The 24,272-nt window shown below is 41.2% G+C and overlaps 4 protein-coding genes across 6 annotated transcripts; 1 reads left to right on the forward strand and 3 right to left on the reverse strand.

Moving 5' to 3' along the window:
• Positions 1–1,567: 1,567 nt before the first annotated feature.
• On the forward strand, positions 1,568–5,028 carry LOC6567064 (calcium uptake protein 1 homolog, mitochondrial). Its single transcript, XM_032739296.1, is given in 9 exon segments — positions 1,568–1,877; positions 1,879–1,902; positions 1,970–2,153; positions 2,739–2,901; positions 3,016–3,053; positions 3,117–3,231; positions 3,297–3,457; positions 3,924–4,383; positions 4,445–5,028. Coding segments are annotated over 9 exon segments (1,569 nt in total). The 5' UTR covers positions 1,568–1,608; the 3' UTR covers positions 4,600–5,028.
• Positions 5,029–5,181: 153 nt separating this feature from the next.
• LOC6567065 (zinc finger protein 771) lies at positions 5,182–8,581 on the reverse strand. Of its 2 annotated transcripts, none has more exons than XM_043214510.1 (3): positions 8,404–8,581; positions 6,741–7,494; positions 5,182–6,314 (listed from the first exon to the last, which is right to left on the reverse strand). In XM_043214510.1, exons 2-3 carry the CDS (start codon positions 7,489–7,491, stop codon positions 5,332–5,334), a joined length of 1,734 nt encoding a protein of 577 aa, XP_043070445.1. In that variant the 5' UTR covers positions 7,492–7,494; positions 8,404–8,581; the 3' UTR covers positions 5,182–5,331. The 2 variants fall into 2 exon arrangements, with proteins under 2 accessions (XP_043070445.1, XP_001993278.2); XM_001993242.2 differs by lacking the exon at positions 8,404–8,581 and adding an exon at positions 7,649–7,928.
• A 1,301-nt stretch (positions 8,582–9,882) lies between these two features.
• LOC6567066 (flocculation protein FLO11) lies at positions 9,883–13,223 on the reverse strand. The gene is made up of 3 exons (XM_032739522.1): positions 13,127–13,223; positions 11,520–12,536; positions 9,883–11,345 (listed from the first exon to the last, which is right to left on the reverse strand). Exons 2-3 carry the CDS (start codon positions 12,515–12,517, stop codon positions 10,664–10,666), a joined length of 1,680 nt encoding a protein of 559 aa, XP_032595413.1. The 5' UTR covers positions 12,518–12,536; positions 13,127–13,223; the 3' UTR covers positions 9,883–10,663.
• A 330-nt stretch (positions 13,224–13,553) lies between these two features.
• Positions 13,554–23,721, reverse strand: LOC6567067 (ubiquitin-conjugating enzyme E2Q-like protein CG4502). Of its 2 annotated transcripts, none has more exons than XM_032739647.1 (5): positions 23,400–23,721; positions 15,555–16,157; positions 15,360–15,483; positions 14,351–14,700; positions 13,554–14,283 (listed from the first exon to the last, which is right to left on the reverse strand). In XM_032739647.1, the coding sequence occupies exons 2-5, from the start codon at positions 15,983–15,985 to the stop codon at positions 14,199–14,201; spliced, it is 990 nt and encodes a 329-aa protein (XP_032595538.1). In that variant the 5' UTR covers positions 15,986–16,157; positions 23,400–23,721; the 3' UTR covers positions 13,554–14,198. The 2 variants fall into 2 exon arrangements, with proteins under 2 accessions (XP_032595538.1, XP_032595539.1); XM_032739648.2 differs by having other exon boundaries at positions 23,410–23,642.
• Between the last annotated feature and the right edge of the window lie 551 nt (positions 23,722–24,272).

Below are 24,272 nucleotides of genomic sequence, written 5' to 3' on the forward strand. Positions count from 1 at the left end.
CCCAAAAGCAGAGCCAAACCAGTCCAATATTTCAAAATTTGTATTGCTCGTTGCATTCAATTTGCGAAACATTTGCGATTAAAATAAATCTGGAAATTGGGCTTGCTACAATAAAAGCTTATTAGAATTTTAAATGATTCAGACAAATTAAATTATTCATTTGATTTTAGATTTGCTTATTTTTCATATTCACTCGTCATTGCATTAGCAAATTGTTTTCGTTTTTCAACAATATTTGTTTGTTTGCAAATATCAACATTGTACAAATTTTGTTGTTTACATTGCAAATGTAGAATTGAGATTAGTTAGAACGTAACAGCTGGAAACTCCAGACAAATGTATTGTGTTCTCGAAATTGAAACTCCCAGAACAGCGGATACAATTTCATACTTGCTTACATGCCATAACCATAAGGTCTAACAATTGTCCACGATAATTCTCGATATCTATATATATATGGATATTTATACATATTCACACATGTACTTGCTCTTGCTTAAAATTGAGTAGTGCCAACAATTGGATTGTAGTCCGAAATATTCGGATATTTATGGTGCCGATGTTTTAAATGAACAACTTCATAGGCAACAGCAAATATGCAAGATTCGAAAAAGGCAAAGGAAAAGGAAACGTCATCAGTATCACGACCAACATCATCATCCTGGTCATTTAATGCACAAGTTGAGGGAAAATGACCTGTTGTCAGTGACAAGCATTTCCGGTTTGAGTGCAATGTCGGATTCGATGGAGGAGTCGCCATTACTGCTGCCTGTGGCTACAACAACACCTCCAACAGAACTGGACACCAGTTGTGGCAAACTCAATGATTGTTTGCTTGCGGATTGCGATTGTTAAGTTTGCCCGGGTGGAGAATTGAAATTCAACTTCATAATTTAATTCATCAATATTGCATATTCATCAATTTGCATTTACGCAATTGTTTAATTAACCACAGTGCTGTAAAATAATATGTTTAATTTGTGTGACTGACAGGAATAAACGATTATTTTTAATTTTAAATCAGTCTGTATATACGTCACAACAGTTTATTTATTTAGTATATATTTTATTTATAAGGAATCAATTACACTCATTGATGAACATTTTTTCTGAAATAACTGAAAATCTGAAACTAGATAAACTGTTTTGGCTTTGGATTGTGTTCCTAAGCAAATGGAAATTTAACACAAATAAATCTAAAAATAGTTCGAAATTCCTGCTTTATAAAATTTCCCAGCACCAAATCGGTTTACGTGCAAACTAATAGCACAATACATCTATGGCTGAATTGCATAGCAGCTTTACAGAAATTCGACTTTTTGCCTGAAACTAATCAACAGAACTTTACTTAATTTTTGAGCACTTTTTTTTATTGAATAAAGTCTCAATTATACGTAAAAGTGCTAAAATAACAGCACTGACGCTAACTGACGCACATGATTGTAGTAACAGCTGTTTGAAGTTGCAGTGTTGTTAAGTGCCAACACTTTATTGGAAAAATGGAACCAGCTTAGCTCAGGCACAAGTAACTAGTTCTAGAACGAATGCGAATATGCGCATAAAATAAAGGTGCAAATCGCAATAAACTCACATAAAAACATTGAAAAAATGTCTGTACTGCGTTTTCTGGTAACGCGACAGGCTCTGGCGGCGCTAGCAAGGCGTCCGACCTTGACACCGCTGCAGAACTGTCGCCCAATTACATCGTTGGTCAGCAACACAGGCTGCAAAGCAATAATAGCAACAACAACAACAACAGCTGGTGCTGCATGCCAAACGCAATTGCAACAGACGCGTGGACACAAGAAATTTGGCCATGGCGAGGAGAAGACTCCTCGGGTGACGAAATATTTCCATCTTCTGGTGCTCAGTTTGTTTGATCTCGGTGCTGGACTGGGGCAAGTAAGTAGCCAACTGGCATAACCAATAAAAATCGTTAGATATATAAAAAGAATTTATCTATTTTTAGAGTGAAACGCTTGCTGGTGCCCAAAGTGGATGCCGATGCGGGTCAGCGTCCATCCAATGCGGCCGGCGTAAATGGCGAGAGTAGCGACGACACCGATACCGATGACGACGAAGATGATGGTGCGTCCATCAATCTGCACGATGGCAAAAAGATCAAGGAAAAAGTTGGTTTTCGCGAGCGCAAGGTATGCGAAATAAATCCGTGCAACTGATGCGCCAACTAGTGTGACTATGCAATACTGTTTATACTATATACTATTTATATATATAAATATTTACTTGTTTACTTAAGTTCTCTTATGACTTTCGTTTCTTTTTATGTTTGCCCATCACATTTTATGTTGCTATTTACACACAACATCAAAAACAACACACAACACAAATCACATCCACATCAAAGATTATCGAGTATGAGAATCGTATCCGGCAATTCTCGACGCCAGATAAAATCTTTCGCTACTTTGCCACGGTGCGTCTGCAGGATGCCACACAGACAATTGTATGCATGACACCCGAGGACTTTTTGCGCTCAATCTATCCGGGCATTAAGCAGCCAGATGGTAATTCTTGAGTAATTGGCTTATCTTAGACTGTAAATACTAACACGACTCTGATCATAATTGCGTACCAGTTTTATGTTGGCGTCAGCGCTTAGTTTACCCAATATCTTATCACCTTCCACCTTGTCTTGCACTGCCTGCGTTTTTAATCGCTTGAAGCTTAACAAAAGAAATATGTAATTGTAATTTCCCTGAACGCTTATTGCTTAGATCATTGAGTATGAGAATCGCATAAGGCAATTCTCGACGCCAGATAAAGTATTTCGCTACTTTGCCACCATCCAAGTGCCGGTGGCCGACGATCGCCATGAGGTCTACATGACACCAACCGATTTTTTGACTAGCATGACGCCAGGCATGAAACAACCAGATGGTATGTGGCTTTAACCCTCCGATATCAATTCCACATCGATCCCTAAAAAAAAACTAACTAATCTGCAAATATATATTTTGCTCGAATGTGATTAACAAAGTTTGGTCTTCACAGGTTTGGGGCTGGATCAATATCGTCGCTACGATCCCAAGGTAAAACGACTTCAATTGATGTCAATTTCAGGACTTGTGCACTAACTACACTCCTTCTTACAGTCCGTTGGGGATCAGTTAAATTTGCAATTGGAGAAGAACAGCATATTTTATAAGCTGGGCTCCTATGGTTTAATAACGTTCTCCGATTACATTTTTCTGCTCACCGTGCTTTCCAGTAAGTATATTGACCTCTGTGCTCCATGATTGACATACAAAATTCCCGATTCTCGTTTCTTACAGTCTCACGGCGACACTTTGAGATTGCATTTCGCATGTTCGATTTGAATGGGGATGGCGATGTGGATTGCGAGGAGTTTGAAATGGTGGCGACTCTAGTGAGGCAACAGACCAGCATGGGCACCAGGCATCGAGATCACGCAAACACAGGCAACACCTTCAAGGTAATCGCTGTTAGGAATATAGATTGTGACTCTTTCGGCTCTGTTCAGCGATCGAACGAGCGAGCGAGTATATAGAGTGCCGTACTAAACGATCTTTTGTATTGTATATTCTCTGTCTTTTGGCTTTAATCCTATTGAATACGCGTGTCCGTTAAATGCGTGTCTAACTGTGTATATAAATACTTCACTTCCTTTATTTGACTTAACAGTCCCTGAAGGTACTTTTGTAATAACCAACAACAAATGCTTTTTAACTCTTTTCGTTTTGCTACCACACCCCTCACCCACACTACACTCACGTTACTAAATATTCAATTCAATAATTGCACCCATTCTGCACCCAGTTGGGAAACCGTCACACGCCTACAATTTTTCTATTTGTTACACACACGTTGTCAATTTTGTTTTGATATTATTATGGGTATGGAGCTGAATTAAAAGTGACTTCTGCATTTCCCCATGGCAGGGCGTTAACTCGGCCTTGATAACGTATTTCTTTGGGCCAAACATGGATGAGAAGCTGACGATCGAAAAGTTCTTAGACTTTCAGGAGCAACTGCAGCGTGAAATACTTTCTCTCGAGTTCGAGCGCAAGGAGCCCAACGAGGAGGGCAAAATAACCGAGGCGGACTTTGCCGAGCTGTTGCTCGCCTATGCCGGCTATCCGCCCAAGAAGAAGCAAAAGAAACTGAAGCGAGTCAAGCGACGCTTTCGCGACCATGGCACTGGCATATCCGAGCAGGATTACCTCGACTTCTTCCACTTTCTGAACAACATCAATGACGTGGACACGGCGCTGACTTTCTATCATATTGCGGGCGCCTCAATTGATCAGCAGACACTGCAGCATGTGGCCAAAACGGTGGCCATGGTCAACCTGTCCGATCACGTTGTCGATGTCGTCTTCACCATATTCGACGAGAACAGTAAGCAACGCCAACTTAAATTAAGTACTTAAAGTAGCTGAATTCCTATCATAATCCATAGACGACAATCAGCTGAGCAACAAGGAATTCATTTCGGTCATGAAAAATCGCGTGCAACGAGGTCTGGAAAAGCCCAAGGATACAGGCTTCCTGAAAATGATGCGTTCGGTGTTCAAGTGTGCCAAGGAAACAAAACCCGTTCTATTGGACATCTAGTAAACTGTCAGCTGACTTCTTATCATGGATCCTCGCCTATCGAGTGCTCAAAGCGCACTTCTCAGTCATTTTTCTTAAGCTTGCTTTCTTTTTACGTTTTTATGTTTAGTTCAATTTGTACTTAAAAACACTTTAGAGCAATTGAAAAAAAATAACAATCTTTTGGGGTAGTCAACTGTGCAATCTATTAATGAAATTGAATACTTTCCCTATTTTCTAAAGACTATTTTTTTACCATGATTTAACTGCAATTATATAAACTTTAAAATTTTTTAAATTTGACGGGTTTTATAAGAGATTTTAGATTTACTACCCTAAATGTTGTCTTTATAATATATAATTCTTGTATATTTGAACGAATTTTCTAATATCTGTTTTGCTCCTAATGCGTTTATAAAATATATGATAATATTTATGATATATCCTTAATAAGCAAATGCCAACAGTTTTTTATTTGAATTAAACGAATAATAATATAGCTGGTAAACTTAAACATTTTCTTTCATTTCCCGTCCAATTCTGCTGGAATGGAATGCTGAATGAATGAATACAATATATATATAATAATAATCATAATTAATTTATATTGAAATTTTGAGATTTCTCAATATCAGTTATTGGAGATTTATGTTTTAAGCAGACAATTAGATGCTCCAGCATCTAATGACCCGCATTGGAATGCAAGACGTTTAACAATTGGAATGCTTTGCATGAATCTAAGCTAGTTGGCCATTAGGCAACATCTACATCCTGTTCCTCCTCATTCAGATCATCGACACTTACGCCGTACAGCTCCAAGTCGTGCTGTTTCAAATGCTCCGTGTAAGCATCCAGTTGGGTGAATCGCACCTGGCACTCGCAGCACTCGAGCCAATCCTCCACAGAGCTATCGCCATCCTCGCTGTCGGATGAACGATGTCTCTGATGACTTGCCGGGTCCGCCTCCAATTGCGTGTCCAGGCCATGTGTCGCCCGATGCTCCGTGTAGTGCAGATAGTCCTGATATTTGGCCGGACATCGGAGGCACTTGTACCAGCGTTCGCGCACATGCGTCACCATATGCTTCTTCAAGGTGGAGCACTCGCGAAAGGGCTTGCGACACTTGTTGCAACTGAACGGCTTCTCGCCGGTGTGGATCATGTAGTGGCGTTTGAGATTGTGGCGCGTGCCAAAGACACGCTGGCACAGGGGGCAGGGATACGTGCGACGACTACGTGATCGGGCCAGACGACTGGGCGCCACATCGGTGCTCAGCGACGAGGACGAGTTGGCGCTACTGCAGCTGCGTGGCAGCGGCGGCCGTGGTTGGGAAGCGGATGTGGATACAGAAACAGTGGCAGTTGCTGCCGCTGGAGCGGGCAGCGGAGCAGCGGGCACAAGCGTCACCGTCAACATGGGTAGCTGTGATTCAATCGAAGTTGCAGCTGGCGGCGCAGTTGCCCGTTCCTCACTTCGAAATTCCTTCGGTTTCAGTTCGGGTTCCGATTCCTGATCCGGCTCTTCCTCCGATTGCACTTCACAGCCTGGCGGATTGAACAACAGATTCTTGCCCTCGCATTCCGAACAGCGTGTGGAGTCCTGCTCCATGGGCGCATGCAATCGACAGATCATGCATATATAACGCGGATCGTTCATGTGACGACGACGATGCTTCTTAAGATCGCTAAACTCGCGAAAGCGACGATCGCACAAATCACATGGAAAGGGTCGCTCACCTGTTGGATGAATAAATAAAAAAATAAAAAATGATTTAAGCTGATTGCAAGGCGAATATTTCTATTCTAACAATTAGTTGGTAGTGTTGGCCTTACAGTCTCCGATTGGGCAAAATAAACCGCTGGAAAAGTCTTATCAAAATTGAATACTACTAAGAAAACTATAGGCTAAGATTGGGGATTATATAGCGTTATAAACAGGAAAGGTTTCAACTGTAGCAAACTATGATTGTCATTTAAGTGCAGCATTTCATTTACAAATTGTATCTACTTATTTTTACTTCCAGAACTTCTCCAAAACTCGACGAATCTTCATAAGCATTTCAGCTACAAAGTTTTTGTAAAGTTGGAACAGCAATAAGCAAGAAAGTCATCATTCGATTGAAGATATGCCCGATGCACAATTGGGACACAACTGCATCTCACCTGTGTGTATCATCATGTGACGACGCAGATTGTAGTTGGACTGCACCTTCTTGCCGCATGCCTGGCACTGGTAGAAATGACGACTGTTTCGCTTCCTATATGGTCGGGTGGGTCGTCTCTTTGCGGTTGATTTCGATTGATTCGGCTGCTGCTGTGGCTGGTGCAGCTCCTCATCGTCATCCGACTGCAGCACAATAACCTGGCTGGGTTCGACCAGCTCGAAGCTAACTGCAGTCTCAGCGGGCAAATCTTCATCATCAGCGATATCATCGCCGCTCTCTGCTGCTGCTGCCTCCTCACACTCGCTGTCGCTCAGCTCAATCCTGGCCACAATTCGCTGAGGCTGCTGCACTTTCGTGGCAATGAGTTGGATATCGGGCGAGACGCGTTTCAAGCTACGCGCTGCACTAATCACCATAACCGGCGACTGTTGTTCCCCATTCGCCTCATCATCGTCCAACAGCTCGATAATCTGCTGCTGCTGCTGCTGTTGTTGCTGTTGTTGTTGTTGCTGGCGTTGTCGCTCCTGTTGCTGCTGCTGTCCAATTTTGAGCAGCAGACTCTTAATTTTGGCATCATCGATGGACACAAAGTTCTCCTCCGGCTCGCTGTATTCGTAGGTGTTGGGATCGGGCGGGCGCAGGAGCTGACAGCTGACGTCACAGCAAGCAGTGGCCGTGCAACAGCAAGCGTTGGCAGCGCTGACACAGTCGCTGCAGCAGTCGGCGCACACAGCAGGCGCAAGCTCCATGCCCTAATCGATGGAAGAGACAACAAAAAGGAGACCCGAAGAGAGTTCAAATCAAAGAGAGAGCTAAGAGAATCTGAGAGAGAGCAGCTGCGCCAGTACATATGCTATGCTAATTGCAGCTTATGTCCTTGCAACAACAACAACAACAATCGCATACCTTAGCGCAGTACATTAACAACAAACAGTACACAACTTGTGGTGGGGGAGAGGAAAACGCAATTTGTGAGTGGAGCGCAACTTTTTTTTTTTCTTGTCTTTTTTCCCGTGGCCGTTTCGCGATGTTCGCCGAGGCCGAGTGAAGAAGAAACTGGATTCGCAGCTCACTTGCCCGGGCTCAGCAACCTCGACAAACGCCAAAAGTCGAGTTTCAGTCGGTCCGCTGCCGCTGCTCGCTGCGCAGTCTGAATCAGCGAAGCGAAGCAACAACAACAGCAACAACAAACAGCAGCAGCAGCATTAACAACACAGACGGGCGCAACAGGCAAGACGACGGCGACGTCGACTGCGCCGCAGGCTTTTTATTTTTAATGCACGCGCATAATGAAAAAACAAAAACAAAAATAAAATATAATAAAAGAAAGAGCGTTGGCGACCCGGCAAGCTGCTGCTGTTGCTCCTCTCTCTCTCTCTCTCCCAGACCCTGTACCGTTGCGTGCGTTGGCTGTTAACTTGATTTTTCTTCAGCAGCGCTAACCAAAACGAAAAACAAAGAAAATGCGCAGGGCGAACCGAAAGCAAGGCCCCCAAGCAAACACACATACGCACACGTACATACATACATACAACAACAACAATAACAACAACAACAGCAGCAGTACCGATCGAGATCGAGCAGAAGTGAGTGAGAAAGAGAGAGAGAGAGAGAGAGCGCGCCAAATGAAACCAGCGAGCGTCGCGCAAAACTCAACTCACGGTTTTCAAGATTACTTCGAGCAGCGAACAACGAACAGCGAGCAGTGCTGCGGCGCGACGAAGGCGAAGACGCAGACGCAGACGAAGGCAAGCTCCATTAAAGCACGACTGAAGCGAAGCGATTCGTGCTCCCAACAACAACAGCAACAGCAAGCCAGAAGTGGCTGTCGAGCAGCGTGAGCTCCGTGCGCAACCATTTCTTGTTTTTTTTTTTCTTTTTTTCCTTTTTTGCGCAACAGCAGCAACAACAACAAGGGCAGCAGCAGACTTTAATTATTTGCCATTTGTTTTGTATTTTGCTTTATTGGCGTCAGCGCCGACGTCGACAACAAGAGCTTTGAAAATTGGCTGCGTCAGCCTTACGACAGTGTTGAGCAACGACCCACAAGTGGGCGCCCTTCGACGATGTTGCCCTGTGCCGCTGGCATGCCAAACTCTCATTTGTATGCATTTAGCGTGGGTGTTTTTTTTTTGTTCTGAGCAGATCACACTCCTCCAACTGCTGCTGCTCCTCCTCCTCCCAATTTTGTTAGTCGAGTGAGCGATGCGATCGTGACAGCCCAGTACGAAGCGTCGCTAAGCGTGCCTGCGAAACTTGTTTTTTTTTTATAGATCGACGCACGCCCACTCGCCCCACAGCCTGGGCACCTCGCGTGTTTCTGCATCGGCATAAATAGTCGCTTGATGTGCCTGACCGACACTGCCACAGCCACTGGCAGTGTGTATGGGGCAATGCGCTCGGCGCTCCCAACCAGGTGTTCGAACTTTTTCTGAGCCACACTTACCACACACACACACATACATATAGATATATATAAATATATATATATATATATATGTATATGTATATGTATATATGTATATGTACTTATTTGCCTTGGAACTGTAGTGGTATTAAAAGCCTTTAAACTAAAAATAAACATTAGCCGTAAGATATATATTTATACTTTGAAATTTATTGCTCATTTATTATCAAGTGCTTGCGATTTTTAAACTTATAAATCAATAAAGTTGTTTTGACGAACAAATTTATTTATATACTAAAATAAACCAACGAGTTGCGGCATATCATATGCGATATGAAAAATCTTTCATTATCGATGAGAAAAAAAAATGAAGGAAAGGCTAAAAAGAAAAAGGACTTTTGTACATAAATAACCCTTGAAAACTGTGGTAAAATTTTTATGGATTTTAATAGATAGAAATTGTAATAAAATACTTTTCGCTGCAGTAAATCAACTATAAGAAATATAAAAAATTTAAACTAAGATTTGCAATAAACAAGATTTAAAAAATAAAGAAAATCAATTTGCATAAGTATTTTTATACCGAAACCTTTAAAATAGAAAGAAAGAGAATATATATAAAACTATAAGTATTTTTAAATATATGAATTAAAAATACTATTATAAATTCCATTTTATTTTCTTCAATTCAATGCACTATTTGTAATGTAAATTAAAAAAAAAAATGCACTCATCTCGTTTTTAATCTATTGAAAAAAACTTGTTTATTATTGTTTTCTTGTTCATCCAAAAAATAACATTTTGAAGCTAAGTATTTAAATTCGCATACAAGACAAAGACTGCAGTCAATCTGTCTGTTATAAATCGATCGCACATATATACATAATACATACGTGAATATACATATATATAAGAAACATATTTGGCAAAAATTGGATTGATACTATCATCTAAGCGAACTAACAACTAAGTGTAGCGTAAATAGAGCTTAATACGTAAATATACATTAAAGGTGATTTCCATTTCATAAGTATATATCATATCATATCTCATATATTATCTATCGAAAGGACATTGGTAAAGTGAAAGTTGTGAGGTTGAGACATATACATAAAGAATCGATCGATTTGCGCAATAAACATATTAAAAACACATGTTGCTAGTTAATTAATGAGCTACATAAGATACAAAGATACTATTGTTATGGAGAAGGAAGGCAAAAGTTATTCTGATGATATGCAAATGTAGAAAAGATGTGGTGTTTTACGAACTTAATTATGTACAATGCTTACGGCTAAGTCGAACTAAGTAAAGCTCGGGATATTGGGTGGGTGCTGGGTAAGAATAACGCTTGATTGGTGCCAAATATATATATATATATAGAGCTACGTATTTGTTTCTATTTCTTTCTTTTTGCTAATAACTAGGGGCGGCAGCAGCAGCAGCATATACAAATTACAGGGTACAAGCAGCAGCTGCAGTTCGATCTATGGTACATTTGCGATTGCGATCGCTTAAAGCTTTTGCTGGACATCCATTTTGTTGACCTTGCTCGGCTCCAGCGATGTGCCCAGTTTCTCATGGTTCACAATGAACTTCTTGGCCCCGGAGAAGCCCTGCTTATTGATGTAGAAACTCTTCTGGCCAATTGGCGAGCCGCCATCGTCGACGGCAAGCCGATTTAGAAATGTTGCCGCCTTGGCGCCACTGTCGCAGGAGGAGGATTCAATGCTGACTGTCGAACAGCCGCCAATTGACGACGTCTCGCTCTTGGCATCATCCATCAGTGTGGCATCGTCAACCATGTCGTTGACAAGCAATTGGGGACCACCGCCAAGCACACTGCTACACGATGCCGTCGACAATATGGACGAGGTGCGACTGCGACAAGTGTTTGGCTCGCTCTCCGCTATCGAGATGCCCTCATCGATGCTCTGGCTCTGACTGCTGTTGCTGCCTGCCAGGCACATGCCATCCAGGCCATTTACGGGCAGAATGCTGCTCGGCGAGGCGGATACTGGCGAGGGGCAGCCGCTGCTGCTGCTGTTGTTGTTATTCCCACTGCCGCCGCCGGCATTGTTGTTGGTGCACAGCTTCGATATGAAGAGCTTGGGCGTGTTGCGTCCATCGTAAGTGCCCGAATCGGGACTAGGACACACGGATGACGGCGATTGGCACACGGGCGACGAGCCGCGACTGCAATTTGACAAAGTTGAGTTACTAACGAGAATTATAATTACTTTGGCCTCGAATGTTTTGATTGCTTCAATTATCATTGATGGAAAATTTATACTAACAATTATTTCTCACTTCTGATCAATTTGAATAAACAACAACGAAAGCGTTCAAAGTCGAGATTCGATTACTTACCTGTCGGTGAAGATCTTCTTTGGCGGTGGCGAGTAGACGCTCCAGTTGCTGACGCCTGGATTATTGTCATCCAACTCAAATTTGCGCTTGACGGGACCCAAAGATGAGGGTCGCATCGGTATGGGCGACATCGAGCGCCGTGTGGAGAATGTACGACGTGTCGGCGATGGTGAATACGGCAGACGGATTCCCGCTCGATTGTTGGTGGGACTGGGACTGGAGCAGCTGGTGCTGTTGCTGCTGCCGCCCGTCGGTGGCAGGACGACTTGCAGCGGATTGGAGAACTCATCCGATTTGCACGACCAATTCTCGGCGACTAGTGTCAGATCCTCCCAGCTCTGAGAGATCTGTATCTCGCGATGCACCTCCCGCTCATGATTCACCTCGCGACTGTTCAGATCCGCGCACTCCTCTTGCCGCAGCTGTGAGACGCGTGGTGTTAAACACAGTGCCGACTGGCCAATTGTTGCACCACCCGCACCAACACCACCAGCCCCACCACCACCACCGCCTAGAGCCGGACTGTAGCTGGCAGAATAGCGACGCGCACGTGGCGTAAACAGATTGAACATCGGAGCCGGCGACACCTCACGGGAGCTGGGCTGCGATCGAATGTGGATATTCTTGCCAAAGCAATCGATGCCAGCCGCTGTGCTGAGACTGAACTCGGGACGCTGCTGCTGCTGTTGCAGCTTCTTTGGTGTCTGCTCCCTGGCAGCAGCGGCTGCTGCGGCGGCGGCCCGTGTCGTCATCGGCGTTGGCGTCGGTGTCGGTTTGCCCGACAGCGTGCGTATTATAGGCACGCTGAGGCAGCGCTTCAACGTCTTCGAGCTGCTGCTCGGTGGCGGCTCCAGCGTATCCATTGGGACAGACGCTTCTTCGCCCTCAGCTGGCCTCTGCTTAATGTTTGGCAGATCATCGTTGCTGTTGCTGCCACTGCTGCTGCTGCTGTTGCTGCTGCTGCTGCTGCTACTGCTGCTGCTGGCGTTCGTATCCATTGAAACGAGTCGTCGTCGTCTAAAAATAAAAACTATGTGTGTGCTTTACTAGGTTTTGTTTTTTTTCTTTTTCTTTTTTTTTGCTATACGCTAAGATGTGGGTATTTTTAATGTTTTGTGGGTTTCAGTTGCTATAAAATTGCCTGTCAACAAACACACACACACGCACATGCACACACACACACTGTCGCTATACAACACACAACACATTTTGATTCTTGCTCGCTCGCTCGCACTCATCTGGCGCTGGTTCAGTTTATGGCTTGTTCGGTTCACTTGGGCAGCTCAAAATGCATTTGGGGCATTTGTTTTATCTAGTTGTTCCAAGTTAGGTTTTATCCGTAAATTCTTATACGGCCGCCAATGCAGCTCTCAGCGTTGCTGTCAACGTCGGCGTCGTCGTCGTCGTCGTTGGCGACGTCAGCGTCGGCGTCAATATTTTTTCGCCCAAGCAACTGCGAGTGGCAAGATTTTTGCTTGCTTTGTACACCGTCTATTCGCAGTTAAGGCATGCAAATGTTGCACAATTTAGTTGGGCAACAGTTTGTTGCTGCTTTTGGTTAACATTTGCTGGCTTAACAACTTAGCAAAATGCTTGAATTTACTTACAAAGTTATGTCCTGTGATTACAATTTTCTTCGGTCAATTTTAGTTTTTTCTCAGTGTTGAGTAACGTCATCGGCATGGTGGACAGATACGTTCAGACATTCAAGCAAAATCAGCGTCAGCAATGAATAACCATTTGTTGCTCGAGTAAATACAACAATTATTCACGACATTTAAATTACAAATATGTTGCGAAATATTCTCTCTTCATGTGTGCACAACCAATTTTGTTGCCAATTGCTTAAGTACAAATGCGTGGTGTTGCGTTGATCGGTTCTGTCTGAAGAGTCGCACGCCAGTGCTCGACCACTAATGCCGTAAGCTTTGACGTTGTGCAACACTGTGAGAGCGCGCACTTTAAAATATCACACTTTTCACATAAGCACTTAACGTTAACACGCGCACAAATTGAAAAAGGCAGTGAGAAAAGTTCATTTAATATATATATATATATATTTACTATATGCGAAACTTAAGAAAGTGGTCATACCAAGATGTATGTGTGTATAAGCTAAATTTTAATTTGGTAGTTAACTTAACAAAAATCACAACTAATCATAATAACACATTCCGAGATACTTTCATTCCAATCGGTTGCATAAACTAATTTATGTCGTAAATCATAAGTAATATGTGTAAGTAACGCGGAACTTAATTTTTTTTGTATCTCACTTACTGAATTTATAATACTTTTTTTATACTAAATATAATGTTTTTTCTTATTGCGAAACATTCATGGGTGTTCTACAGCTAAATTACATTTTATGCTAATTTCTTTGTTTTGTTAGTTGACGCCAGTTACTCTTCTTGGTTTAATCATCTTCTGTCTCTTGGATGGTATTCATTTGCGACAATTGAAATCGTTTAGAAATTTACTTGAGTAAATTAGAGGAGAAATTAAATCAGTATACTGTAGAAGCATCCTACAACTAATTTGTAGTATCATAATGAGCGGTGTTATGTGTATGTAAATGGAAATCGAGTTGCATTATCTTTTCCGTTTTGAGTTGACTAAATTGGCAAACGCATCGGCTGCTATGGCATGCGGAGGGCTTCTCAGCGAGCGACTGCATCCTTAGCCATCGGCCAGGGAGGGTGTAACCCAGCCATACTTCTCGTGCGTTTTGACCAACGAGCGGAACGACTCCTCTGCCTGGCGGCTGCAACGACAACAACAAATTGGATAAAGAAATGATTAAAAATAAAGACTGATTTCGATGAACGCACCGACTAAACTCCTTTGTACTTTTCGGTTTGCGCGCAATGCGACCCTGTCCCTTAACAACGCTGGCCGCGAACTGCATGATCACCGCCTCGACGGTGTAGGCACTGGCCCAGCCCCTCGGTGTGAGCAGCTCCATGCAAATGGCGCCACCCTCCATCACGTAACCCTTCTCGATGCGCGGCTCTACGACACGCATAAAGGGTGGCGCAAAGGGAAAGTTGTCGGGAAAGCTCAAATGCAACAGAATCGCCGGCACATTCATCTCAACCATGTCGTGGGCCAACGGCGAGTCCGGATCGATGACATGCAATCGCACATGCCACTCAAATAGACTGTCATGGACCAGCTCCACCTGTAACGAGGGACAAATAAGCTTCAAATTAGTTTTGTGCAGATTATTTCTAGATTGTAGCAGACGATTTTTTTTGCAGCTGCATATTATTGTTATTTAAATTATTTAATTATTTAAATTTAAAGTTCGTGAAAATGTTTAACTATTTATAGCAGAAATGTGCCCAAATCTCACTTTGCGTATTGAATTTTAAGATTGTGAAACACTTTAATATTAAGCGAAATCTAAAGCAGTTCTCTTTACAGATTTTAATACAAAACATAACTTTACGTTTAAATATACCCTATTTTTTTATTTAAAAAAAAATAAAGGGAACCACTTTCGTAAATTACGTGTGGAGTTAACTATTGCAAAGCTACGAACGACAGTTTAAACACAGGAGATGATCTTAAATATATTTCCAAGCCTATATTAATTTATGCTGAATTGCAAGGAATTAAACAAAAAATCCAAAACTTAAGGAATTGAATTTAGGCTTTCTGCATGCATTCTATATGGCATCTTCTAATATATACTTGGTGCTAAAGACCAATACAATTATAGAATCAAGTAATTCACTTGCTATGACTGCATTAATTTTAGTATAATAATAATAATATATATAATAAGGAAGACGAATTCGCCATAAGATATATATAACACTTATATTTTGGCATTACCGTAAAAACGGCATCGTTCTTGGTCTGCAAGCGTTCCATTTCGCGGAACTCCTTCATCAGGCGACGTGAGCGTATGGTGGTATCGGGTGGCATCAACAGCGAGCGTCCAGTAGCTGGTGCCACTCTGAAAAACGGCAAAGGTTCATGAGTTTAGCTTGTGATTGCCACATGTTTTGTGATTGCCATTGCACTTACTTGTGATCCTGGCGGAGTCGCTTGCCCGGAGACTCGCAGACTGGATGCTCTGCGCGCTGCCGCAAGAGAGCATTCCGTAGGCTTAACTGAGTTGCTGGCCCGGCTCCATTTCCATTTCCAACTCCAGCTGCAGCTTCATTTGCTGCAGCTCCAGATGCTGTAGTTGCTGCGGCTGCCGCTGCTGCTGTCGCGCCTGGAGCAGATCCAGTGGCGGCTGCGACATCAATAACCGGATTGTTATTCAGATTATTATTGTTGTTGTTGTTGTTGTTGCTGCTGCTGCTGTGCTCGGCGCCATCGGCCTCATCGCTGCTCTTATCGTTGTTGTTATTGTTGTTGTTATTGTTATTATTGTTGTTGTTGTTGTTCCTGGACTTTTGGAAAATTTGGCGAAGAACGGAAACGACTCTTTCTTTGGAACGCGATGACATGTTTGCAATGTTTCTTCTCTTTGTTTTCTCTAGCGGTGGATTTTATTTCTAGTTACAACTTTCACTACTGAGCGAGTGTGTGTGTCCCTGTGTGTGTCAGTGTGTGTGTGTGAGCGTAATTTTTCAGTCTTTATTTTATAAAATTGTTGTTGTGGCGCAGGCGTCAATTGTGCTGCAAGCAGAGACATGATTATTATATATTAACAAGTTTGCTTTTATTCGCTACAAAATGATAAGATTGCCAGCTGAAAACATTCCCCTCCCTTTTTTTTTGATGGCACATAGAAATGTCCCTGACCTACGCCTCATTTCATGTTGTACAGATTTTCGCAAGCGACCTTGGAATCAGTAATGATAAAGAAAAAAAACACACAAATATGTCACATACTGGCTTGACTCTGTGTGGATACCCTGCAATCCTTGCAAGCATTCGGCCAGGCTGTTATCCATTAGCGAGCATCTTTTTATATAGATGAGGGGTTGTTTGTTTTGTTATGTGTTTTATGACTAAAGGGAAAATCTTAAAATAGTTTTTATTTATGGGTCTTTAAAGATAATCTGTCTGCGATAGCGAACAAAGGAACTCAAGAGACCCTTCTCTGGCTGTCTCTCGCTCTCTCTTTAAATACAGCAAAGCTCCAACAACATCCTTGACAACATTTTCAAGATTAAACAAATAATATATATATATATATTTAACATATATATGTTAAATACTCAGCCAACTATAAACGAGGCAAGCAGAAACAAAAAGCTCATAAAGAATAACAAAAAAAATCAGCAAAACGGCGACGACGATATAAAAAAAAGCTTATTGCGACGTAGCCAAGAGTTACCAGGCCGTCAGGCTGGAAGGGCGGGCGGGGCGTGGCTGGGAGCGGGATTTCAAGCGGTTGGGGGGATATATTTCTCAACTTTTATGTGTAAAAGTTTTGCAGCCAGCTCAGGGGCAAAGTAAATGCTGTGTGTGTGTGTGTGGGGAGACTGGGCACGGATTTGATGCACGTGGATGCCAGCTTAGGTGTTGACCATGGGCCAAAACTGTTCCACTTGCGTATAATTAGCTGAGCCGTTGCTTTGGAGACCGGACATCAGGTAGCATCACAGGGATCAGAGCAGGCTTGGAGCCAGGCCAATCCAATACCCATGGGGCAACATTTTGTATTATGGCTGGGTATATTTATGCTTATTTTTCTTATTATCAAATGCATTAGATGGTGAGGTTAACAAGGCGACCAGCTTTAGTGCCCCAAAGTAAGCCCTGAAACTGCAGTGGGTAAATAATTAATTAATTCAGCGTTTCAGAGAATTTGGAAAGAATGATTTAATATTAAATTCTCGCATTTTGACTTGATTTTATTGTCATACTAATTTATTCTTCTTTCACTTTTTATTGCGGACCGAAGAACATCTTCTTATTAAACGATCATGCGTACAGTGGTCCCTCACATGTATATTTTCTGCTATTTAACGGACAACAAATTGGAAAGTTTTCTACTATATTTAATATTTAATAACTATTAAAAAAAAAAATCGTTGTCTTTTGTAAAAATTGTATTTATTCAATGAGCATCTGATTTTCTGTTTTTGCATAATGAATGAAAAGCTTACAATGAAAAGATAACGTTCTGTTTTATTTAATCGGTTATTAATATTTTTGTGTACCTTTTCGCATGAATTTGCTTCAATTTCTTTTCATGTTCTTTCAAATGGTCAAATTGTGCTGCCAATTCAATTAACCGCTGAACTGTTGCCGTATCTCGTCTGTGTCCGAGAACAACAAATTATGATTGATTGATGTACTGCTGAACGGGATAAATGCCAATAGCACATCAGACGGTCGACATATGTAAGCTGAAAGTCGACTATTAATATAGCAGAAATCTCATTAAAGACGGAGTTCAGTTAAGGTCGCATTAGGCTATTTATCGATCTATTGTTGATTGGATATTTCCTGCCCAGCGATGACGACTATTTATAGATTGCTGCAAGTTTTACACTTTTGCTTTCAGCCCAGACGAGACTCCATTCCAGACAAGGCCAAGCAGGGACACAAGTTCGAGCGAGGCAAGCTCCTAAAAATGGAGGCGCAACGGGGAGCAGACGCATTGTTTACCCAATGCTAGCCAGACATTTCCATTTTCGGCATCCAGCTGTGATGACATGAGTTGATGAGTTGAGAAACATATATGTATATACGGTATATTTGCATTTCTATCAAATAAATGTAATTTAACACAGCCATTTGACAGCTTTGATATTGAAGTTCGACAAATTGAGTTAAGCATTGGAAATTATTAGCTCTGTGGAGGGGAGCCTATCTAATCTTATCAAGCAGTGTAAAAATCGATAAGGCCACCCTTGTAGTAGAAGCACTGACCTATCCCAGAGGGGAGTCTACATAGGGGAATATATATCTATATATAATAGCCTTGGCATATTATTGATAATTTTAGATCACGTGGAGGTCGGGCAAATGGAAACCATTAAATCCCAGTTCCAAGTTGTAGGCGGCTAATAACACAGTGTGGCCGTTGAAAGCAACTCTATAGTTAAATTATCTTTTAATTGAACTGTTCAATTTGTAATGGCATTGAATTCAATTACAGGGTGCTCCTTACTCTAAATGTGCAGCTGCTAATGAGTCGATATACATCGTTCAATGATAACTGTTTCTGCGTTTCTGATACTTTCTTTGCTGCTTTTTTTTTATTTTTTTTTTAGTTATATTAGTTTGACGCGTCACACAACACTACAATCAATGATGATTTGGTGTAATTGAGCGTGGGAAAATATTCGAGTTAAACACAAAAACAACAAACAGTAAATAACATTATTTTTTTTATATAATTGTATGCACACAAAATATGTAAATATGCATGTATGTGCATGTTTTCACTGGAATAAACAACTTGGCAGCCAGCGTTTGTTGTTGTCGTTTTTGTTGGACTGGCATGCAAATCTCAAACACATATTGTTGTTGTTGTTGTTTGCGTTGCATGCAAATCCCAAGCGCAAACACACGAAACAGCGTCATAATAAAAGCAGCACGAAATCAGAAAACACAAAAAACGCAAAAAAAGTATGTCGGTTGTAACTTCCTTGTTGTTCATTGCTTGCAAGCATTTGGCAGAATATTGATTTTCACTGCAGATTTCGTAGCGATTTTTAATTGCAATTCAAATTAGTGTACGCGTTATTAGTCAACACTGGCGGCGCTTCAGCTAAGGAAAAGTTATTAAAAGCGCAGTAGCAATTTGCTAGGTGCGAGCGAGACACACAGCGCATTAGTAAGATAAATTAGAGCGAGCGAGAGAGCGAGCGAGAGTCAGCGAGCGAGGGAATTTGTATGCTAGCTCAACAGTTTCTTTGTTTGCCTTTGGCAGTAAATTGTTTCCCTTTTTTTTGCGATGCACTTTGCGCCTGTCATGACAATCAGTTGTTGTTGTTGTCGCCGTTGTTGCTGCTGCTGCTGCGAGCCATTGTCATATGCTGTTCTCTCGCTCTTTATCCCCCCCTACCCCAACCCTTCAATCAATCACTCTCCTTCAGCGCATCTGTTGTGCTTTTTGCCATTGTTCTCACTGCTCATTGGCTGCTCTTTTTTTCTTTGTTCTTTTATTTATAAACTCTCGCTGATTAATATAAGCTAATTGAATTAAGAACGGCTTTAAATATGCTGATGCATTTGCATTAATCACAATGCATATCTTCCTGGTTTCGCTGATACACACAATTTGGCAAGTTCGCTGACATTAAATCAGCTGGATTAAGTATAGAAAACAATATTTGATAGTTTTTGCTTATACGCACTGGGATCAACTCTAGTTTGCCTCAGGAGTGGGCACAAAAATGTTATTTTTCTCTTTGCTCAAGTTTGACCTTGAGCTGTGTCGTCTCTGTTTATTTATCACTCTCGCGTGGTGTGTGACGGCATAGTCAAATAGACTCTGCCCCACGCAGTAATTTCTTTTTTGTTTATATTATACGCATTTCAGTTGCGGCACGTAGAAGCTGCCACGGCGCCCGAAAACGGGCAACAAACATACCACAATATACCACTTTGAAAGTATGCCCATTGAATAGGCGTAAATTATGTATCAGACTGTAGCAATTGTCTACAGGGTATCTGCTAGTCGGGCAGGGCAATCTCTCTCTCTCTCTCTCTCTGCAGGCGAGATAAGGATGCAGAGCTTTGCCATCGAGAGAGGCCCACTCAATGGCAGCGGCGTTGCGCGTGTCCTGTGCAAACGGAAGCCATTTATGAAATTGCTTTCAACAAGACCGTCCCCAACAGAAACAACAACAACAACTACTAGGCGACATGCTGACGCGTGTGTCATGTGAGATGATGTCGATGAGAATGATGGTGGTCAAGGGTCTCTTGTCTCTCGTCTCTCATCGCTCTGCTCGGTTAGGTTAGTTAGCTGTTCGATTATGGCCCGTGTCAGATGTGAGTTGGAGTAATTAAGGATAAGCAACCAAGCTCGATGGGGTCGGTGGTCGTGAGTGTTGTCTGGAGAGCCGTAAAGAGGCAACACTATCTGCATGCAGCCGAGAGACGACTCCTATCCACTAAGCAGCCCGTAACTTGTGCAACCTTTGCTGAAAATTTAAATTGCTTTTGGTTAGTCTAATTAATTATTTTGCGTTTCACACATTTAACCATCGAATAAATTTACATTTGATTTAATAACGAAAGTTAAGTCAAACCTGAACGACATAGTTGTATGCTTCAATAATTAATACTTGCAAGAATTAGGAATTCAGTCTCTGAAGAACACTTTTCATATCCAATTAATGACAGAATGTCAGTGTCAGATAGTCATATGGTAACATGATGCCCGATTTACACAGATTTATTTACTTTCCTCTTCCTTGGTTAGTTTCTCCATTAGCTCACTGGTTAAACAACTATTGCCACTTGGAAACCACAACGCTGACGTCAATGGAACACAAAATGTCTAAGAACTAGCTAAATAATAATAAAAAATAAAAAAAAACAAAGTGCAGGCAAGCAGGTCCTTGAAGTCACCCGTCTGACATATGATGGGAATTGTTTATCAGCTCGATTCACTCGCATACTCATGTAATATTCATAAATCCTCAGCGCACACTGAAGCACTAAACTTCATCTAATCGGCGCTGTCAGTTTCTATTTATAGAGTCCTCGCACAGGATACACACAGGTGGAGGTAAATGCTGGCTTGCTGCTTTGCTTTGGGGTGGACTGTGTGGCAATCATGTGCATACATAATCAATTTACGACTGTGTGTAAATCGAGAAATTCATTTAAGTTGCCGATGAAAGTAGAGTCAAATTGTCTATGTACGCAATGATGATGATGATAATGATGATGAAGAGACCCAAAACTCCAACTGATCAGCGACAATTTAAATGCACAAAGCGTATAAGTCAACCCCCATTGTGTCGATTCCATATTGGGTTATTCATGATGTGCCCCCTCCCCGAGCATCAACAGCGACAAGAGAAACAGTTACTCGGCACAAGCTTAAGGCGATGCAAGCAGCAGCAGCAGGAGCAGCGACACCAACAACTGTTGCCATCTCATTCTAACTTGTTCACACTTCCGCATTCGCTGCTTGGAATGCGTTCGCTTCCATTTCCATTCATTCATGAATAACACACAACACGCACACTCACACACAACACACACACTTGGAGCGAACTTTGCCTTCTGGGCGCTTTCAAGTTGCGTGTGGGCGTCGAAATGTCAGCCAGCAGTAAATAAAATTGGCGCATTTCTCTGCCGGTCTATTTTATCGCACTTCATTCTATCTCTCTCCCTCCCTCCCTCTCCCTCTTTCTGCTCTGCTCTGCCAGAAATTATTTGCAGGCTTTACAATGGCAACAACAACACAATTGATTATAAATAAGCGCACACAAAATGTTCTAAGTATTTCTTTGGATTACTCGCCAAGCTTATGAAGTGAGTTGTTTTCTGGGAATATGTAAAATTGTCATTTTCTATTACAATTATATTCATATATCTAAGTTTCTATATTTAGATTGTAAGAAAAAAGAATTTCTTTAAAATACTTGATAAGCTTTAACAGCGAAGTGTTTTCGAGTAAAATGTAATATCGCCATTTCTATTATAATTGTTTTGATCTATTTAATTCGTATACCGAAGGACTAGTTTAAATACTGAGATGACTTTTTTAGGAATATGGAAAATTGAAATTTTCTAATATCATTTTAATATTACGTTTAATTTTTAATCAGAAGGATTTATTTAATTATCTTGGGAATGAGGTGTTTTCTAGGAATGTGTAGAATCATAATTTTTTATTACGTATTATTTGTATACACTGAGCCTAATAACAAAAACAATGAGAGCAGAGTTGTCAGAGCTAGCATAGCAGGTGCATTCGAAATGTGATTGAATATGATTGTGAAAACATACTCTAAGAAAAATGAATGAAATTAATGCCATAAATATTAATGAACTGAATTGTTCCAGTTCTCAATCAAGCTATATAAAAGTAAATATATATAAGCAATTAAAACTACATAAAAAACAAAGCGAAATTGCGAGCAGATCTCGTTATGCTGATCATTGTGGCCATGGAAGGTCGACTCTGCTCTAACGGAGCTGTAAGAGCAGCACAAAGAAGCAAAATAAATCTGAGAGATATATCGCAATATACGAATTTTCAGCCTAAACAAATGTGCAATTTGTTGTTTTCTCTGCTTTAATATTTTCTTTTCATTAGCGGCGTTTATTGCCAGCAAAATATAATATAATTCCCAAGCTGCAATTAATTGGAAGAGAGGGGAACACACAGCACATGAATGCGTCAAGTGTGCAAAAGTTTCCTAAATTCATGTTCAAGTTAATTAATTGATGGAAGAGAGAGAGAAAGATAGAGAGAGTGAAGAGGAAGAGATGCTGGCATACTGAGCCTTGGGCATAGAGGCTTTAGCCTTCGGTCGGACAAAAACCACTCAAATTTTCAATATCAAGTTCAATGAAAAACTGACATTGAATGGACGACGACAAGCAGCATTCTATTGCCGCACTGCTCGCACCGCCACAAGCATCACTGAGTTGCAGCAGCGGCAGCTTTTAAAGCGCAGCAAGCAGCAATGTCAAAAGCTAAAGTGCAATAGACAAAAACACACACACACACACAGCTGCAATGGCGGAAGTGTTAATTGTTCTATTGAATATAGAATCATAATAAAATAGAAGACGAGCAAGAGATGTGCTCGGGTCAAAAGCTCGCTCAATTGGACCAATTGACAATGTTGACAGTTGCGGACCAAAAAGAGCAGAGGCCAACAAAGGGATAGATAACGGGACTCTCACGCACGCACACTCGCATACACTTGACTAATGTGTACATACACACACACAATTTATTTTTAGGGCTCGCTGTGTAACACTTACCAGCACTTACCACTTCTCTGCTCTCTGTCAGTTCGTTCTTATCAACACAGCAAGGAATCCTCTTGTCTTTTCTTTATGTATTTTTTTGTAAAAAATATATGTCTTGGCTTTGTTGCTGCAGCTGCTGTTTGTTTTTTCTTTGGCTAAATGTGTTTGCTTTGTTCACTTTACAAATATTGGAGTCAACACTTTAAAATTATTTTTAATAATTAAGCGCTAGCAGAACGTTGCTGCAACTCGCACGAAAAAAAACCAGATAACTTTTTTCTTGTTTTGGGTTCGAGCGAAACACGTCCCACCAATTTTAACACCAGCAGACACTGTGTTCTTTCATGTCACAAGTTAACAAATTATCGATGAATCGATATACGAGCACTGTTGAACAGCTGTTAAGTTAGTTAAGTTAAGTGTTGACAATCGCATCGATGTTACATTTTTTCGGAATTCATAAAATAAACACTTTTCAACAAAAATAACTTTGTGTTTTGCATTTGTTTTTAGTTATGAAATGAAATGCTGAGATGGTAATGCATGCAATTAATTTTTTTGTATCATGTACAACGATAGTTGCAATCGAACAAATGTTAACATTTAAATGTTGAATCGGTTAACATTTGTTGTATCAAAAGCTGGTAGCCCTACTCACCAGTGATGACACAGCTCAAAAATACCGAAAATACTAATTGTATTGCTACAAATTGAAATTGAATTTTGACCGCCAGTTTGTTTGTTTTTTGTTGTTTACTAATAATAATTTTATTCAATCGTTTACAGAAGAAGATATTACCAATTTGGAGAATAAAGCAAATTGCGCAAGATAAACGAACAAATACGCATTGTTTTTACAGTTGTATTTGTAATAATTGATTTAAT

The sequence above is a fragment of the Drosophila grimshawi genome, unplaced genomic scaffold, assembly GCF_018153295.1.
Source record: "Drosophila grimshawi isolate 15287-2541.00 unplaced genomic scaffold, ASM1815329v1 contig_1377, whole genome shotgun sequence".
Classification (NCBI taxonomy): Eukaryota; Metazoa; Arthropoda; class Insecta; order Diptera; family Drosophilidae; genus Drosophila; species Drosophila grimshawi.

Bases quoted from the DNA above. Each gene is read 5' to 3' on its own strand.
- LOC6567065 (XM_001993242.2), bottom strand. The intron at 6,315-6,740 runs GTGAGATGCAGT...TTCATCCAACAG, and splicing joins TCACATGATGATACACACAG to GTGAGCGACCCTTTCCATGT.
- LOC6567066 (XM_032739522.1), bottom strand. From the start codon at position 12,517: ATGGATACGAACGCCAGCAGCAGCAGTAGCAGCAGCAGCAGCAGCAAC. The intron at 11,346-11,519 runs GTAAGTAATCGA...GTCAAATTGCAG, and splicing joins AAGAAGATCTTCACCGACAG to TCGCGGCTCGTCGCCCGTGT.
- LOC6567067 (XM_032739647.1), bottom strand. From the start codon at position 15,985: ATGTCATCGCGTTCCAAAGAAAGAGTCGTTTCCGTTCTTCGCCAAATT. The intron at 15,484-15,554 runs GTAAGTGCAATG...GCCGTTTTTCAG, and splicing joins CGACTCCGCCAGGATCACAA to AGTGGCACCAGCTACTGGAC. The intron at 14,284-14,350 runs GTGCGTTCATCG...TTGTCGTTGCAG, and splicing joins AGTACAAAGGAGTTTAGTCG to CCGCCAGGCAGAGGAGTCGT.